Source organism: Grampus griseus, assembly GCF_964374135.1.
Source record: "Grampus griseus genome assembly, chromosome: 19".
In the NCBI taxonomy this organism is placed as follows: domain Eukaryota; kingdom Metazoa; phylum Chordata; class Mammalia; order Artiodactyla; family Delphinidae; genus Grampus; species Grampus griseus.
Window position 1 is genome coordinate 1,260,462 of NC_139013.1, and position 17,597 is coordinate 1,278,058.

The window sequence follows — 17,597 nt, forward strand, 5'->3', positions numbered from 1 at the left end:
TCACCTGCCATTCTACTAGCTTTTTGGTTGGGGGACCTTGGAGAACCTCATGCTCTGGGTACTGAGTGCAGGCCCAGACGTTCTATGGAGGGAGTATGGAAGGTTACTCCAGAACCCACACCAGTATGTGGAAGTACTTTGAGGTGAGGTTGAGTTGGTTTAGGTAAGTGCAGGTCTCCTTTATTTTCTGGTGGGAATAAACAGCACAGAAAAGCAGGATTTCGGCTTCAAATGACTGCCTGTGTGTTCTGGAGGTATTGGGAGATTCAGATCAGAGGAGGGAGGTTTTCTACCCCAGGTCTCAAATGGCTCCATCTTTTTGGGCAGTAGGGGAAGTGTGTGGGAAGATGGATTGTGGGTTTTCAGGAGTGAGACCGTTCATGGTTTCATTTGTCCCTCTTATACCAGGGCAGTGTGACCTTTGAGGATGTGGCCGTGTACTTCTCCTGGGAGGAATGGTGTCTTCTTGATGAGGTTCAGATACACCTGTACCTTGATGTCATGCTCGAGAACTTTGCTGTTGTATGCATGCTGGGTAAGGCCCTCACACCCACCCCTATCCTCTGAGCTAGGTTCTTCCTTTCTTCTCTTCCTCAAGGGCAGCTCTGTCCTCACATCTGGTACATGGGCACTGCTTTCTTCTTAAATTCCTTGGTTATGTGCTGTGGTTACTATGGCTAGGCAGAGTGCATCCCTAGTCCTTAGTGCCCGAACACCAGTTAGCCCCAAAGTTGCAGCTAAAGATTCAGGGTCAGTAGTCTTTTTTGTAGATTGTTTTTAATTTTATTGAAGTATTGTTGATTTACAATTTTGTTTTAATTTCTGCTGTACAGTAGGTCCGTGGTTATCCATTTAAAATACAGCAGTGTGTACATGTCAATTCCAAACTCCCTAACTATCCATCCCCTTCACCCTTCCCCCTTGGCAACCACAAGTTCATTCTCTATGTCGGTGAGTCTGTTTCTGTTTTCTAAATAAGTTTATATGTATCAACTTTTTTTTTTACATTCTGCATATCTTTCTCTTTGTGACTTAACGTCACTCAGTATGACAATCTGTAGGTCCATCCATGTTGCTGTGAATGGCATTATTTCATTCGTTTTAATGACTGAGTAATATTCCATGGTATATAAGCACCACATCTTTTTTATCCATTCAACTGTCGATGAACATTTAGTTTGCTTCCATGTCTTGGCTATTGTAAACAGTGCTGCATTGAACATTGGGGTGCATGTATCCTTTCAAACCATGTTTTTCTCTGGATATATGGTGAGGAATGGGATTGCTGGAATATATGGTAACTCTATTTTTTGTTTTTTGAGGAACCTCCATGCTATTCTCCATAGTCGCTGTACCAATTTACAGTCCTAGCAGCAGTGTAAGAGGTTTCCTTTTTCTCCACACCCTTTCCTACACTTGTTATTTGTAGGATTTTTAATGATGGCCATTCTGACTGGTGTGAGGTTGTACCTCATTGTATTGAATAATTTTGATTTGTATTTTTCTGATAATTAGCGATGATCAGCATCTTTTCATGTGCCTATTGCCCAGTTGTGTTTTTGCTTTAGAGAGATGTTTATTTAGGTCTTCAAGGTTGTTTGTTTTTGTTATTGAGTTGTATAGCTGTTTATATATTTTGGAAATTAAGCCTTTGTCAGTCACATTATTTGGAAATAGGACATCTTTTTGTTTTCTTTATGGTTTCCTTTGCTGTGCCAAAGCTTGTAAGTTTGATGAGGTCCCATTTGTTTATTTTTGCTTTTATTTCTGTTGCCTTGGGAGACTGTCATGGTCAGTAGTCTTGCCATCCACCTGATCAATCCCTCCTTGTTTGCCCTGTCTTTGGCCAGGTGACTGTCCAAATGAATGGTACCCAAACTTTGCTCCATTCTTGTACCTGACATATTTTTGTGCCTGACTGTGTGACAGTGTTGTCACTGACATTGTTACTACTAAAACAGACCATAGGATGTTTTTTCAAGACTTTTTTCAAGATTCCAATTTCTCTATATCCACGCCAGCATCTGGTTTTTTGTTTCTTTTTATTTTTTTAACATTTATTTATTTATTTCAGTTTCGCCAAGTCTTAGTTGTGGAAGGCAGGTTCCTTAGTTCTGGCTCACTTGTTCCTTAGATGCAGCTTGCAGACTCCTTAGTTGTGGCATGTGAACTGTTAGTTGTGGCATGCATGTGGGATCTAGTTCCCTGACCAGGAATTGAGCCCCGACCCCCTGCGTTAGAAGTGCAGAGTCTTAACCATTGCTCCACCCCGGATGTTCCAGCATCTGTTATTTTCTGTTCTCTTTTTTTGTTTTGTTTCGGCCTTGCTGGGGGGCTTGCAGGATCTTAGTTCCCCAAGAAGTGATGACCAGGGATCAAACCTGCGCCCCCTTCAGTGACAGCGTGCAGTCTTAACCACTGGACTGCCAGGGAGGTCCCTGTTATTTTCTGTTCTTTAGATCATAGCCATCCTAATGGGGGTGAAATGGTATATTTTTCCCATTTCAATTACATCCCTTTCGGTGTGCTTATTGGCCATTTGTACAGCTTTAGAAAAATATCTGTTAAAGTTCTTTTTTATTTATTAATCAAGTTGGTTTTTTGGTTGTTGTTGAATTACAGATTTATCCATAAATTGTGGATATGAATCCCTTTTTATATACGTGTTTTGGAAATGTTTTCTCCCAATCTGTGGTTTCTTTCTTACTGTGTTTATAGTGTCCTTTGATGTTAAAAAGTTCTTCATTTTTTTCCTTTCTTCCCCCAGCTTTCTTAGGCTATAATGACACATAAGTTTGTGTAATTTAAAGGTATGCAACCAAAATTGTTCGTTTTTATGAGGTCCAATTTGTTTATTTTTTGTTTTGTTGCTTTTGCCTTTGTTGTCAAAGGCAAGAAATCATGGCTGAATCCAACGTTTTGAAGCTTTACTTGTTTGTTTTTTCTAACTCTCCCTGTAAACAAGGCTCTTACATGTTAGCTCTTACATTTAGGCCTTTGATATATTTTGAATGAATTTTTGTGTCTGGTGTTAGGTAAGGTTCTAATTTCATTGTTGTGCATGTGGGTATCTGGTTTTCCCTGTGCCATTTGTTGAAAAGGCTGTCTTTATTCAATGAAAATCATCCTCTTGTTAGTAATTATTGCATCATATATTTGAGGGCTGATTTTTAGACACTCTAGTCTCTGTTCTATTCCACTGGAGTATATATCTGTCTTTATGCCAGTAGCACCTTATGGTGTTTTGCTTACTGTAGCTTTGTAAGAAAGTTTGAATTCATGTGTTGTGAATCCTTCAACTTTTTTTTTTTCACAATTGCTTTGGCTGTATTGAATCCCTTGAGAGTCTATGTGAATTTGAGTCTGAATATTTTTTTTTGAATTTTTCTATTTCTTGAAGACATCATTGTTTTTGATAGGGATTGCATTGAATCAAAAATCCCCCATCTGAGTGTTAAAACTGATGAACCTACACGAACACATCATTATCACTCAAAATCTAAAGTTTGCAATAGGGTTCACTCGTGGTGTTGTACATTCTGTGGGCTTTGATAAATGTATAATGACATGTATTCACCGTTATAGTATCATACAGAATGTGTTCAATTTTCAATTAAAAATTCTCTGTGCCCCACCTGTTCATCCCTTCTTCCCCCATACTCCTTGGTGTCCCCTGATTACTTTTTTACTGTCTCATTAGTTTCCCCTTTTTGAGAATGTCATATCCTTGGGCTCATACAGTATGTAGCCTTTTCATCTTGGCTTATTTCACATAGTAACATGCATTTTAAGTTTCCTTGACTTGATAGCTCATTGCAGTTTATTTGTAAATAATGTTGCTGTTCTCTAGATGTATCATGTTTATCCATTCATCTACTGAAGGATTTCTTGATTACTTCCAAGTTTTGAAAGTTTTGAATAAAGCTACTGTAAATATCTGTTTGAAGGTTTTCGTGTATGTGTCCCTTTTCAACTCCTTTGTATAAATACCGCAGAGTACAATTGCTGGAGGATATAAGATTATGTTCATTTCAGTTTAGTAAGAAACTACCAAACTGCCTTTCAAAGTGGACTACCATTAAGCATTCCAATCGGCAATGAATGAAATTCTTGTTGCTCCACACCCTCACCAGCATTTGGTGTTGTCAGTGTTTGGATTTTGGCCATTTTTATAGGTATGTATTGGTATCTGCTTTTGAGTTTAATTTGCATTTCCGTGCATCTTTGTATATGTTAAATTTTTATGTGTATATCTTCTTTTAATAAAGTGTTTGTTAAGGTGTTTTGCTCATTTTTTATTTGGGTTGTTGTTTTCGTACTGAATTTTAAGTTTTTTTTTTTTTTTTTTTTTTGCGGTACGCAGGCCTCTCACTGTTGTGGCCCCTCCCGTTGCGGAGCACAGGCTCCAGACGCGCAGGCTCAGTGGCCATGGCTCACAGGCCTAGCCGCTCCGTAGCATGTGAGATCTTCCCGGACCGGGTCACGAACCCATGTCCCCTGCATCGGCAGGCAGACTCTCAACCACTGTGCCACCAGGGAAGCCCAAGGGTTTTTTGTACTTAACTTTTAGTCCCATTATCTATTTTGAGTTAATTTTTTGTGAAGGGTGTAAGGTTTGTGTCTAGAATTCATGTCTTGGCATGTGATGTTCGGTTGTTCCAGTACTATTTATTCTAAAGACTTTATTTTTCCCCATTGTATGGCACTTGTCATCTGTCAAAAGTCAGATGAGTGTATTTCTGTGGCTCTGTTTTTGTGCTCTCAATACTGTTCATTGATCTGTTTCTCTGTCCTTTCTACAATACTGCACTGGCTTGATTACATTTTGTTTTTGTTTTTTTTCACCATGCCACGCAGCTTATAAGTTCTTAGTTCCCCAACCAGAGATTGAACCCTGGGCCCTCAGCAGTGAATTTGCAGAGTCCTAACCAAGGGTGCCAGGGAGTTCCCAGGCTTGATTACCTTAAATACTAAATCTTGTTTTTCTTTTCCTTTCTCTTTTTTTCTTTCTTTTTCTTTTTAAGATACTAACTCTTGAAGTTGAGTAGTGTCAGTCTGCGACCTTTGTTCTTCAGTATGGTTTTGGCTATTCTGGGACTTTTGCCTCTCTGTATAAACTTTAGGATCAGTTTACTTATGTCCACAAAATAATGTGCTGGGATTTTGATTTGGATTGCATTGAATCTAGGTGCAGTCTAGGTGAAATTAGGAAGAACTGACTTCTTGACAGTAGTGGGTCTTCATATTTATGAACATGAAATATCTTTCCATTAATTTAGTTCTGTTTATGTAGTCCTTTGATTTCTTCATCAGAGTTTTAGAGTTTCCCTTATGTAGATTTTTTTTCTTTTTATATTTATTTATTTCTGGCTGCGTTGGGTCTTTCTTGCTGCAGGCGGGCTTTCTCTAGTTGCGGCGAGCAGGGGTTTCTCTTCATTGCGGTGCGCAGGCTTCTCATTGTGGTGGCTTCTCTTGTTGCGGAGCATGGGTTCTAGGCACATGGGCTTCAGTAGTTGTGGCACGTGGGCTCAGTTGTTGTGGCTCACAGGCTCTGGAACACAGGCTCAGTAGTTGTGGCTTATGGGCTTAGTTGCTCCACAGCATGTGGGATCTTAATGGACCAGCAATCAAACCCACATCCCCTGCATTGGCAGACAGATTCTTAACCACTGTGCCACCAGGGAAGTCCCCCTTCATGTAAATCTTGTATATGTCTTGGTAGATTTATAATTAAGTGTTTCTTCCTTTCTCTCTCTACTTGTTTAGGGGGGTGTTAATGTACATGGTCTTGTGTTTTTAATTTCAAATTTCACTTGTTTATTCTTGATGTATTGGAAAGTGATTGACTTTTGTATAGTATCCTTGTATCCTGAAACTTGGCTATAATTGCTTCCAAGTTCCAGGATTTGTTTTGGGGGGTTTTTTTTTTGGTGTGTATATTTTGGTTTTTACATAGCTGGTTATATCATCTGAGAATTAAGGCAGTTTGATTCCTTCCTTCCCAATCAGTATAACTTTTATGTAACTTTCTCCTATCAGTCCATTAATTATGACTTAGAGTATAAAGTTGAAAGGGAGTTGCCAGAGGGAAGAGCCTTGCCTTCTTCATCTTATTGGGAAAGTTTCTAGTTTTTCTCTAGTTTTTCATCTGGTAAAGATGAGAGTATAGGGTTTATTTCAATTGTCAAGTTGAAGTTCTTTTTCTATTTTTAGTTTACTAGGAGATGGAGATTTTGATCATAAATAGGTGTTGGATTTTGCCAGATCTGGTTTTCCGAATCTATCAATGACATCATGTATTGGTGGATTCTTTTTCTTTTTTCTTTTGGCTGTGCCACAGCTTGCAGTGTCTTAGTTCCCTGGCCAGGGATTGAACCTGGCCTAAAGCAGTGAAAGCGCCAAGTCCTAACCACAGGACTGCCAGGAAATTCTCACATATTTGTATTTAAAGTGGGTTTCTGGACTTCACTCATGGCACATTGGTTAAGAATCCACCTACCAATGCAGGGGACATGGGCTTGATCCCTGGTCCAGGAAGATTCCACGTGCCACAGAGCAGTTAAGCCTGTGAGCCACAACTACTGAGTCTGTGTGCTGCTACTATGGAAGTCTGCATGCCCAGATCCCGTATTCTACAAGAGAAGCCACCACAATGAGAAGCCTGCACACTGCACTGAAGAGTAACCCGTTTGCTGGAACTAGAGAAAGTGCACATGCAGTAAGTTGATACAGCCACTATGGAGAACAGTATGGAGGTTCCTTGAAAAACTAAGAAAATAACTACCATATGACCCAGAAATCCCGCTACTGGGCTGAGATCCCACTACCCTGAGAAAACCAGAATTCAAAAAACTACATGTACTACAGTGTTCATTGCAGCACTATTTACAATAGCCAGGACATGGAAGCAACCTAAATGCCCATTGACAGTTGAATGGATAAAGAAGATCTGGTACATATATACAATGGAATATTACTCAGTCATAAAAAGGAACAAAATTGAGTTATTTGTAATAAGGCGGGTGGACCTAGAGTCTGTTATACAGAGTGAAGTAAGTCAGAAAGCGAAAAACAAATACCATATGCTAATGCATATACATGGAATCTTAAAAAAATGGTACTCATGAACCTAGGGACATGACAGGAATAAAGATACAGATGTAGAGAATGGACTTGAGGACACAGGGAGGGGGAAGGGTAAGCTGGGACGAAGTGAGAGAGTAGCATTGACATATATACACTATCAAATGTAAAATAGTTAGTTGGAAGCAGCTGCATAGCACAGGGAGATCAGCTCAATGCTTTGTGACGACCTGGAGGGGTGGGATAGGTAGAGTGGGAGGGAAGCTCAAGAGGGAGGGAATATGGGGATATACGTATACAGATAGCTGATTCACTTTGTTATACAGCAGAAACTAACAAAACATTGTAAAGCAATTATATTCTAATGAAGATGTAAAATAAATAAAGTGGATTATTTTGAGAGAACATATAGCTGACTCCTGCGTATGGATTCACTCTGATAATCTCTCTTTTCATTGGTGCATTGAGACTACCAGTGTTTAATATATTGATATAAGTGGATAAATATTTAATGTATTTGTTACCATTTTCTACCATTGACCATATTCTTTGTTCCTATTTTAGTCTTCCACTCTTGTTTTTATTGTTTAAATCGAGCATCTTGTATGATTGCATTTTCTCTCCTTGTTAGCATATCAGATATACTCCTTTCTTTTCATTTTTTTAATGTAGTTGTGCTAGAGTTTGCACTCTGTATTTACATCTGATTGAAGTCCACTTTCATATAACACTGTATGGCTGCCTTGGTAGTTTGAATACCTTATAAGTTTAAAAAAATCCTAATTGCTATCCTGCATTGTATTATTGTTCTCATTTGTTTTAATTTTACATAAGCATACATAAATGGGTGTGTTTTAAAATGCATAACAGGGCTTCCCTGGTTGTGCAGTGGTTGCGAGTCTGCCTGCCAATGTAGGGGGCACAGGTTCAAGCCCTGGTCTGGGAGGATCCCACATACCTCAGAGCAGATAGCCTATGTGCTACAGCTTCTGGGCTTGTGCTCTGGAGTCCATGAGCCACAACTACTGAGCCTGCATGCCACAACTACTGAAGCCTGTGCACCTAGAGCCTGTGCTCCGCAACAGGGGAGGCCACTGCAATGAGAAGCCTGTACACCGCAACAAAGAGTACCTCCCGCTTGCCACAACTGGAGAAAACCCACATGCAATAATGAAGATACAATGCAGCCAAAAATAAATAAATTCATTAATTAAAAAATGCATAATGGAGTATACAGTTACTATTTTTCCTTAGAAGACATGCATATGGGCAATGCCTTCATGAAAAGATGCTCAATATCACTAATGGTTGGGAAATGCAAATCAAAACCACAATGAGGATTTTCCTGCTGGCACAGTGGTTGAGAATCCACCTGCCAATGCAGGGACATGGGTTCAAGCCCTGTTCTGGGAAGATCCCACATGCCCTGGAGCAACTAAGCCTGTGAGCTACAACTACTGAGTGTGCACTCTAGAGCCCAGGAGCCACAACTACTGTGCCTGTGTGCCACAACTTCTGAAGCCCGCACGTGTAGAGCCCGTGTTCTGCAACAAGAGAAGCCACCACAATGAGAAGCCCGTGCACCACAGCGAAGAGAGCCCCTGCTTGTGGCAACTAGAGAAAGCCCGCATGCAGCAACGAACACCCAACACAACCAAAAATAAATAAAGAAATAAATTTATTAAAAAAAGAATAATCCACCTGCCACTGCAGGGGACGTGGGTTAGATCCCTGATCCAGGAAGGTCTCACGTGCTGCAGAGCAGCTAAGGCCCTGTGCCACACTACTGAGCCTGTGCTCTAGAGCCCATGAGCCACAACTTCTGAGTCCAAGTGCCACAACTACTGAAGCCTGTGTGCCCTAGATCCTGCACAACAACTACTGAGCCCATGCGACAGAACTGCTGAAGCCTACACACTCTAGGGCCTGTGTGCTGCAATTTTCGAGCCTGCATGCTGCAACTACCGAAGTCTGTGCGCATAGAGCCTGTGCTCTGCCACAAGAGAATCCACCACAATGAGAAGCCCGTGCACCACAACAAAAGCCTAGCCCCCACTCACTGCAATTAGAGAAAGCCCACATACAGAAATGAGGACACAATGCAGCCAAAAATAAATAAAAAGTTAGGGAAAAAAACCACCATGAGATACCACCTCACACATGTTACAATGTCTGTTGTGAAAAAGCCAAGAAATAAGTGTTGGTGAAGTTGTGGAGAAAAGGGACCCCTTGTGCACTGTTGGTGGGAGTGTACATTGTTACAACTACTATGGAAAACTATGGAGAATCCTTACAAAATTCAAAAAGGAACTTCCATATGGTCCAGCAATTCCACCTCTGTGTATTTATCCACAGGGAGTGAAATCATCATCTCAAAAAGATATCTGTACCTCAGGTTTATTTCAGCATTATTTACAATATTCAACAGATGGAAACAACCTAAGTGTCCATTGATGGATGAGTGGATCTAACAAACATGTAGTATATGTGGCATATTATTCAATAATATACAACCATAAAGAAAGATAGAAATTTTGCCATTTGCCTCAACATGGATAGACCTTGGGGACATTATGCTAAGTGAAATAAGTCAGAGAGAGAAAGACAAATCCACTTGTCCCACTGTTTCCACGGAGGATTGGTTCCAGGAGCCCCTGCATATACTGAAATCTGTGGATGCTGAAGTCCCATAGTCAGCCCTCTGATTCTGAAGTTTTCCCATTTGTGGATTCATCTAGCTACAGATCATGTGATCCTGTGTGTATTTGTTGAAAAATATCTCTGTACAAGTGGACCCAAGTAGTTTTAACCCATGTTGTTCCAGGTTTACCTGTACTACATGAGTGTACTTACATGTTGAACTTTTAAAACAACAACACCCCCACCAAACTCAGATACAGAGAAAGGATTAGTGATTGCCAGAGCAGGGCAAGGTGGTTAGATGAAGTGAGTGAAGGGTGTCAGAAGTTACAGACTTCTAGTTATAAGATGAGTAAGTCCTGGGGATGTAGTGCACAGCATAGTGACTTTAGTTAATACAACTGTATTGTACATTTAGAAGTTTCCAAAGGGTAGATCTTAGAAGTTCTCATCAGAAGAAAAAAATGTAATTATGTATGTTAACTAAACTTATTGTGGTGCTCCTAGCAGTGTATACATAAATCATGTTGTACAACTTAAAGAAATACAATGTCCCGGGCTTCTCTGGTGGCGCAGTGGTTGAGAGTCCACCTGCCGATGCAGGGGACGCGGGTTCGTGCCGCGGTCCGGGAAGATCCCACATGCCACGGAGCGGCTGGGCCCGTGAGCCATGGCCGCTGAGCCTGCGCGTCTGGAGCCTGTGCTCCACAAGGGGAGAAGCCGCAACAGTGAGAGGCCCGCGCACCACAAAAAAATTTAAAAAATAAAATAAAAATAAAGTGTTTAAGTGTTTACTGTAAAAAAAAAAAAAGAAAAAAAAGAAATACAATGTCCCATGTCAGTTTTATGTCAATGAAAGTTTTTTATTCTCTTATGGTCTTCCTTTCTCTATGAAACCCAAATTTGTGATCTATGTCATTTTTTCTCTCTGAAGAATCCTTTTAATATAGTTCCACAATTTTTCTGTGTCTAAGAACGTGTTTATTTCATCATCAGTGTTGAAGATTTATGTCGCTGGTTACCAAATTCTAGGTTGGTGATGTCCCCTCCCCCTTCCCACTTTAAATATTTTACTCCATTCAGTTCTTATTTCCCTGAGTTCTGAGGAGAATTGAAATGTAATTGGGTGGTTTTTTTTGACTTCTCTTGGGAAAGGTGTTGATTCCTTTAGCCTCTTTTAGTATTTTTTCTTTCTGCATTTGAATGTGATAAGCCTAAGATGTAGTGTTTTTGGCATTAAACCTGCCTCATGTTCACTGAGCTTTCTGGATCTGTTGGTTGGTATCTGACATCATTTTGTTAGAAATTCTCCATCATTATTGCTTCAAGTATTTATTCCGTTTCTTTTTTTCTTTCTGTTTGAGATGTTTCCATATGTGTGTGTTAAACATTTTGTGTTTGTCCCACGGATGTTTTATATTTGGGTGTTTATTTTTTATTTTAATTTTTGTATTTTTTCAGTTCATTTTTCAGTTTTGGAAGTTTCTCCTAACAGAAAAAGAAGTTCAAATATTCTCTCCTCAGCTGTGTCCAGGGTACGAATAAGCCCATCATAGTCATTCTTCATTTCTGTTATGGTGTACTTGATCTTTAGCATTTCTTTTTGGTCCTTTGTTAAAATTTTCATCCCTCAGCTTACATTTCCCTTCTGGAATTGTATGCTGGCTGCTTTATCCCTTAGTAGACATTAATTAACATATTAGTCATAATTATTTTATATTCCCAATGTGATTGTTCAAACATCCCTGTGATATCTGATTTTGATTCTGAAGCTTTGTCTTTTCAAACTGTTTTATGGAACACTGCAGATCTTCAGAAGGTGCCATGGTTGCAAAAGAGTTAGATCAATTAGATTCTGCCAGTACAATAGTTGTTTAGGTGGGGAGACACATTCCTAACATTTTGTACTCCATCCATTGTACATCTTTTCCTCTGGCTCCACCAGATGTTCTTTTTCTTGGCCCCACTGTGTGGCATGCCCGACCAAGAATTAAACCTGTGCCCCTTGCATTAGAAACAAAGAGTCTTAACCACTGGGTCACCAGGAAAGTCCCTGCACCAGACATAAAATGTAATATTTATATATTGTGTATTGTGTACTGAGTTCCTCTCGGCCAGTATTGGCTATTCAGCCATCCTGACTATGTTAGAACTTGTATCATTTGTGTCCCGTGTAGTTGGTCAAATCGGGATGGAGAGTCCTTTGGGCTTCATGGGATGGACATGACTCTGGTCTCAGCAAAAAGCCTCAGAGGTGGCCTGATTAAGATGAATGACAGGGCTTCCCTGGTGGCAGAGTCGTTGAGAGTCTGCCTGCCGATGCAGGGTACACGGGTTTGTGTCCCAGTCTGGGAAGATCCCACATGCCGCAGAGCGGCTGGGCCCATGAGCCAGGGTCACTGAGCCTGTGTGTTTGGAGCCTGTGCTCTGCAACAAGAGAGGCCACAACAGTGAGAGGCCTGCATATCGTGTTAAAAAAAAAAAAAAAAGAATGACAACTGGGAAAGGTCTTGATATTAGGTCTGTGTTTGAATGACAACAGGGAGAGGCCTTGATATTAGGTCTGTGTTTAAGTCATATCAGGAAGTATGAATTCCTCTTGACTAGTGTTTTAGTGCCATTGTCAGTGGCTACAAATCACTTCTCGTCTTTCTCCATTCGTGACATTCTACCAACTTGTTATTTCTACTACTTCCCATTTTTATTCTGACTGCACTCTCGGATTCATTACCTATCACCTCTCTAAACCACTTATCTCATGTGGTCTTCACACTGTTTTTCCCATAGTACGTACTGACACTATTTGTGTCCTGAACATAGGGATCCTTTAATATTTCTGGAATGCCAGTGACCTGTTGCAGTCAGATTTTCTGAGACCTGGACATACACTTTTTTTTTTTTTAACATCTTTATTGGAGTATAATTCCTTTACATTGTTGTGTTAGTTGCTGCTGTATAACAAAGTGAATCAGCTATATATACACATATATCCCCATATCCTCTCCCTCTTGCATCTCCCTCTCACCTTCCCTATCCCACTCCTCTAGGTGGTCACAAAGCACTGAGCTGATCTCCCTGTGCTATGCGGCTGCTTCCTACTAGCTATCTGTTTTACATTTCTTAGTGTATATATGGACATACACTTCTGTACGTTATCAGAGATCACTAGGAGATGCAGTCCTGGTAAAGGCCACTGACAAGGAGTGAATTGCACAAGACGCCTTTCGCTTTGGGCCCCATCCAGTCCTTGTGTCCTGTACTTGGTGAGAACAGCTGCTTCTCAATTTGACCCCAAATTCATTTCCTGAACACAATCTTGTGGACTGGTTCTTTCACTTGTCAAATGTAGACTTGTGATGGCCTCACTCCCCGCAATAAACTCAACATGAACTTCATCATCGCTTCTTTGTTTTCAGGTTCTTTTCCTGCAGTTGAGGATGAAGAGATGCCTTCTGAACAGAGTGTATCTGCAGAAGGAGTGTCACAGATGAGGACCCCCAGGGCAGGTTCATCTCCTGAGAGGGCCCAGCCGTGTAAGATGTGCATCCCTGTTTTGAGAGACATTTTGCACTTGGCTGAAGAGCAAGGAACAAATAGGGGGCAGAAAGCATACACATGTGGGGCATGTGGGAAACAGTTCTATTTCACTGCAAACCTTCAAGAGCACCAGAAGCAGCACATTAGCGAGAAACCCTTCAGCTGTGATATGGGGAGACCCGCATTTTTCAAAAGCTGCACAATCCATGTAATGGAGAATCTCTCTACCTACATGGAGATTGGGAACAACTACGTGGCCAACATGGAACTTCAGCCACAGACCACTAATACCAGGAAGAAACTGAACAACAGTAAGGAGTGTGAAGCTGTTTTTCACAGTGGAAAAGGTCATCACAGCTGGGGAGAAGGCAAGAAAGCCTCCAGATACACAGAAATACTTATTCAGGTTGAGAGAGTCCTCACTACTGAAGGGTTTTGTGAGTTCAGAGAATCCGGGAAAGCCTTCACCCAAAGAACTAACCTTATTCAGCATGAGCAAGTTCACACTGGAGAAAGGCCTTATGAATGCAGCCATTGTGGAAAATTTTTTAGCCACAAATCCCATTTCCTTACACATCAGAGAGTTAACTGTGGAGGAACACGCTATGACTGCAGTGAATGTGGGAAATCCTTTAGCCTAAGGAAGTACCTCAGAGCACATAGGAAAATCCACAGTGGAGAAAAGCCTTATGAATGCAAGGAATGTGCTAAATCTTTCATCCAAAAGTGGAACTTAATTGAACATCAGAAAATTCACACTGGAGAAAAACCTTATCAATGCACCCAATGTGGAAAATATTTTGCCCGCAAATCCAATTTCCTTGCACATCAGAGAGTTCACACTGGAGAAAAGCCTTACGAGTGCAATGAATGTGGGAAATCTCTTACTACTAGCTCTGGCCTCTATTATCATCTGCGAGTTCACACTGGAGAAAGGCCTTATGAGTGCAGTGAATGTGGGAAATCTTTCACTACTTGGTCGATCCTTTGTAATCATCAGAGAATTCACAGTGGAGAAAGGCCTTTTGAGTGCAGTGAATGTGGGAGATTCTTTACTCGAAATGAAAAACTCAGTGCCCATATGAATGTTCACACTGGAGAAAAGCCTTATGAGTGCAATAAATGTGGGAAATCGTTTACGAGTAGGTCGAACCTTTGTAATCATTGGAGAGCTCACAGTGGAGTGAGGCCTTTTGAGTGCAGTGAATGTGGGAAATTCTTTAGCCAAAAGGCACACCTCAATGCCCATAAGAAATTTCACACTGGAGAACAGGTTTATGAGTACAATAAATGTGAGAAATCTTTAACTCCTAGGCTGAACATCAAGTGTCATCAGAGAGTTCATACTAGAGAAAGGCCTTATGAGTGCAGTGAATGTGGGAAATCTTTTGTTGCTAGGAGTGGCCTCCAGTATCATCAGAGAGTTCACAATGGAGAAAGGCCTTATGAATGCAGTGAATGTGGGAAATCTTTTACTGCTAGGTCGAGCCTTCGTGACCATCAGAGAATTCACACTGGAGAAAGGCCTTATAAGTGCAGTGAATGTGGGAAATGTTTTACTGGTAGCTCTAGCCTTCTTCGTCATCAGAGAGTTCACAGTGGAGAAAGGCCATATGAATGCAGTGAATGTGGGCAGTCATTTACTAGTCGATCCTCTCTCTATGATCATCACAGAGTTCACACTGGAGAAAGGCCTTATGGGTGCACTGAATGTGGGAAAGCCTTTAAGCAAAGACAGCTCCTCCGCATCCATAGGAAAATCCACACTGGAGAAAAGCCTTTTCAGTGCAAGGAATGTGGTAAATCTTTCACCCAAAGGTGCCACTTGATTAAACATCACAGAGTTCATACTGAAGAAAGGGCTTTATGAATATCACAAACATGGCCAGCAGTGATATTGAAGGAGTTCCAGGTGGTAAGAGAGTGAGAAGAACCTGTGCAGCTAATGGACCATTTCTAGAGAGGAAACTGAGACACAGAGATGATGTGTCATCTGTTTGTGATCTCCCAGAAATGGACAGTGATCTGGGCTTCAATGCCAGGTTGCCTGGTTCAGGATATCGAGAGTCTGGTCACTTCACTCCTCCCCTGCCCCCACCCCCAGGTTTGGGGACTGAAAGAACACCTTGTCCATCCTGACACTTCTGTGCTCTGATCCCCACACCAGGAGCCCTGCTCACACCCCAGCCCCATGCTGATGGACAGGATTATCTTTTCTCTGGGAACCAATATTGATGACTTTCCTGTGACTGACTCCATTTATGTATCCAACAAATCCAGTGCTGTGATTCAGTTATTATTATTGGCATTTGTGAAAGAAGGGGTGTCCAGCTCAGAGATGTTGAAGGACTTCCACAAGGGCTCACTAATGCCAGGCCTTTGATGAGAGTGGTTCCTCTACACCCTGCACCCGTCCACTGTCTTCTCTCCTGCCCCTCCAAGCAGGGCCTCCACTTGCTGTGTCCTGACCATGAACTACCCACATCTGACATGTGCATCACTACCAGGGTCTCCAGCTTCATTTTCACCAGTACACATCTCCCGGAAACACCGTCCTGCTTGGGAAGTTCTCCACAGGGACAGCAGCACTAAGCCAGGGACTCCGGACTGGGTCATTGGTGTAACCCCAGATTTGACACAGGCTCTATCGCCATATGCAGTGATTCGTTTCCAAGGTCCTGTCCATCTTTACATACCCACCTCAAGATGTTCCTGTTGCCCTGTTATGTGGTTGACCCACTCACTGTTCTGGGCAGTGTGACGGACACAGAAGGACTAAGAATGTCCAGCATGGCCCTACGTGACCTGGTCTCCAAGCATCCTCTTCCTAAGCCCTTGATCCATTGCCTCACTGTTCCTCCCATCCCTCGAGAAAAAGTGTTAACTCACCAAAATGATGATTGTTAATTAGCAAGAACTTGCCCTCCCTGCCTTGGGACCCACACTTGATCAACCTACCTTAAAAACTAAGATTGAATGTAGGCTGACCCCTCCCATGAAGACTTTAAAATTCATCTATAAAAAGTTATGATTTTAATTACATTTCTTCAGGATTTCTTTTTTCTTTTTGACCGTGTCACACAGCATGTGTGATCTTAGTTCTTCTGATCAGGAATCTAACCCATGCCCCCTGCTGTGGGAGCCTGGAGTCCTCACCACTGAACTGCCAGGGAATTCCCTTTCTTAGGATTGTTGATGTTGAATTTTTGTTTTTCATGTGTCTGTTTTTTACCTGTGTCTCCTCTCTGGTTAAATTTCTATTTCTGTATTTTGCCTACTTTTATTTTGTGAGATATGGCTATTTTCTTTTTTTTTGACAAAAGAGAGCTGGTGAACAGCAAAGACATCTGTTAGATTTCACTCATTCATCAATAACGTGAGTGATTTCTTTTCTGAATGTAATTGTAATTTGGAATAGTGAAAGAATATGTTCTCAAGTTTTTCTCAATTTTATACTATGCATAATGTAACGGCCACATACATTATACAGGTTTAGGAATAATCTGCATTATTAATATATTCTACCTTAGTGTTAAGTCCAGACATTCAGTTACACAATAAATTAATCTCTGGTTTGTAGTGTTTGCCGGTTTCCGTGTATAAATATTCCAACCATAATCAAGGTCAAATTGCCAACATAATTTCACTGAACATTCATTTGGGAAGCATTGCCAGTAGTCCACTATTGTATTCTTTTTCCACCATTACAGGTACAGTAACCGCAATTTTAAGAATGTAGCTAATAAACCATAGTAGAATTATAATAAAGTGATAGGTTTTGCATCTTTCTTTTGAAAATCATTTACTGGATGAATAGTTGACTTAAGTTTTACCTAGTTGAAATGTACATTTTGACATACTTGTGTATAGCTCTCCAACCGGTTTCCTCCTGCCATTGTTAATTTATCCTCAACATTAAAATGACTGATGCAAGAGCATATTCTACTTTTGTAATAGCTATTTTCAAATGTATATATAAATGGAATGACTGTGTTGGACCCTTCCTGTATCTTATATCATTTATCCTGTTTATGCACTTTTTTTGTGTTTGTGTATCAAGACTTACTTCGTAGTTTTTAAAATTTATAATCCTAGGTATCATGTCTTTGAATACATGACTTCTTAGAATGCATTTCTAAAATAAGAGAACCCTGGGACTACCCTCATGGCACAGTGGTTAAGAATCCGCCTGCCAAGGACTTCCGTGGTGGCACAGTGGTTAAGAGTCCACCTGCCAATGCAGGGGACATGGGTTTGATCTCTGGCCCGGGAAGATCCCACAGGCCACTGAGCAAGTGAGCCTGTGCACCCCAACTACTGAAATCTGTGTGCCTTAG

General features: G+C 41.0%; 1 protein-coding gene across 1 annotated transcript; it reads left to right on the top strand.

Annotated features, from left to right (window-relative positions):
• Positions 1–494: 494 nt before the first annotated feature.
• Positions 495–17,076, top strand: LOC309837082 (uncharacterized protein). Its single transcript, XM_082677422.1, has 2 exons — positions 495–535; positions 13,140–17,076. Exons 1-2 carry the CDS (start codon positions 502–504, stop codon positions 15,128–15,130), a joined length of 2,025 nt encoding a protein of 674 aa, XP_082533548.1. The 5' UTR covers positions 495–501; the 3' UTR covers positions 15,131–17,076.
• The last annotated feature ends 521 nt before the right edge of the window (positions 17,077–17,597 follow it).

Bases quoted from the DNA above. Each gene is read 5' to 3' on its own strand.
- LOC309837082 (XM_082677422.1), top strand. From the start codon at position 502: ATGCTCGAGAACTTTGCTGTTGTATGCATGCTGG. The intron at 536-13,139 runs GTAAGGCCCTCA...CTTTGTTTTCAG, and splicing joins TGCTGTTGTATGCATGCTGG to GTTCTTTTCCTGCAGTTGAG.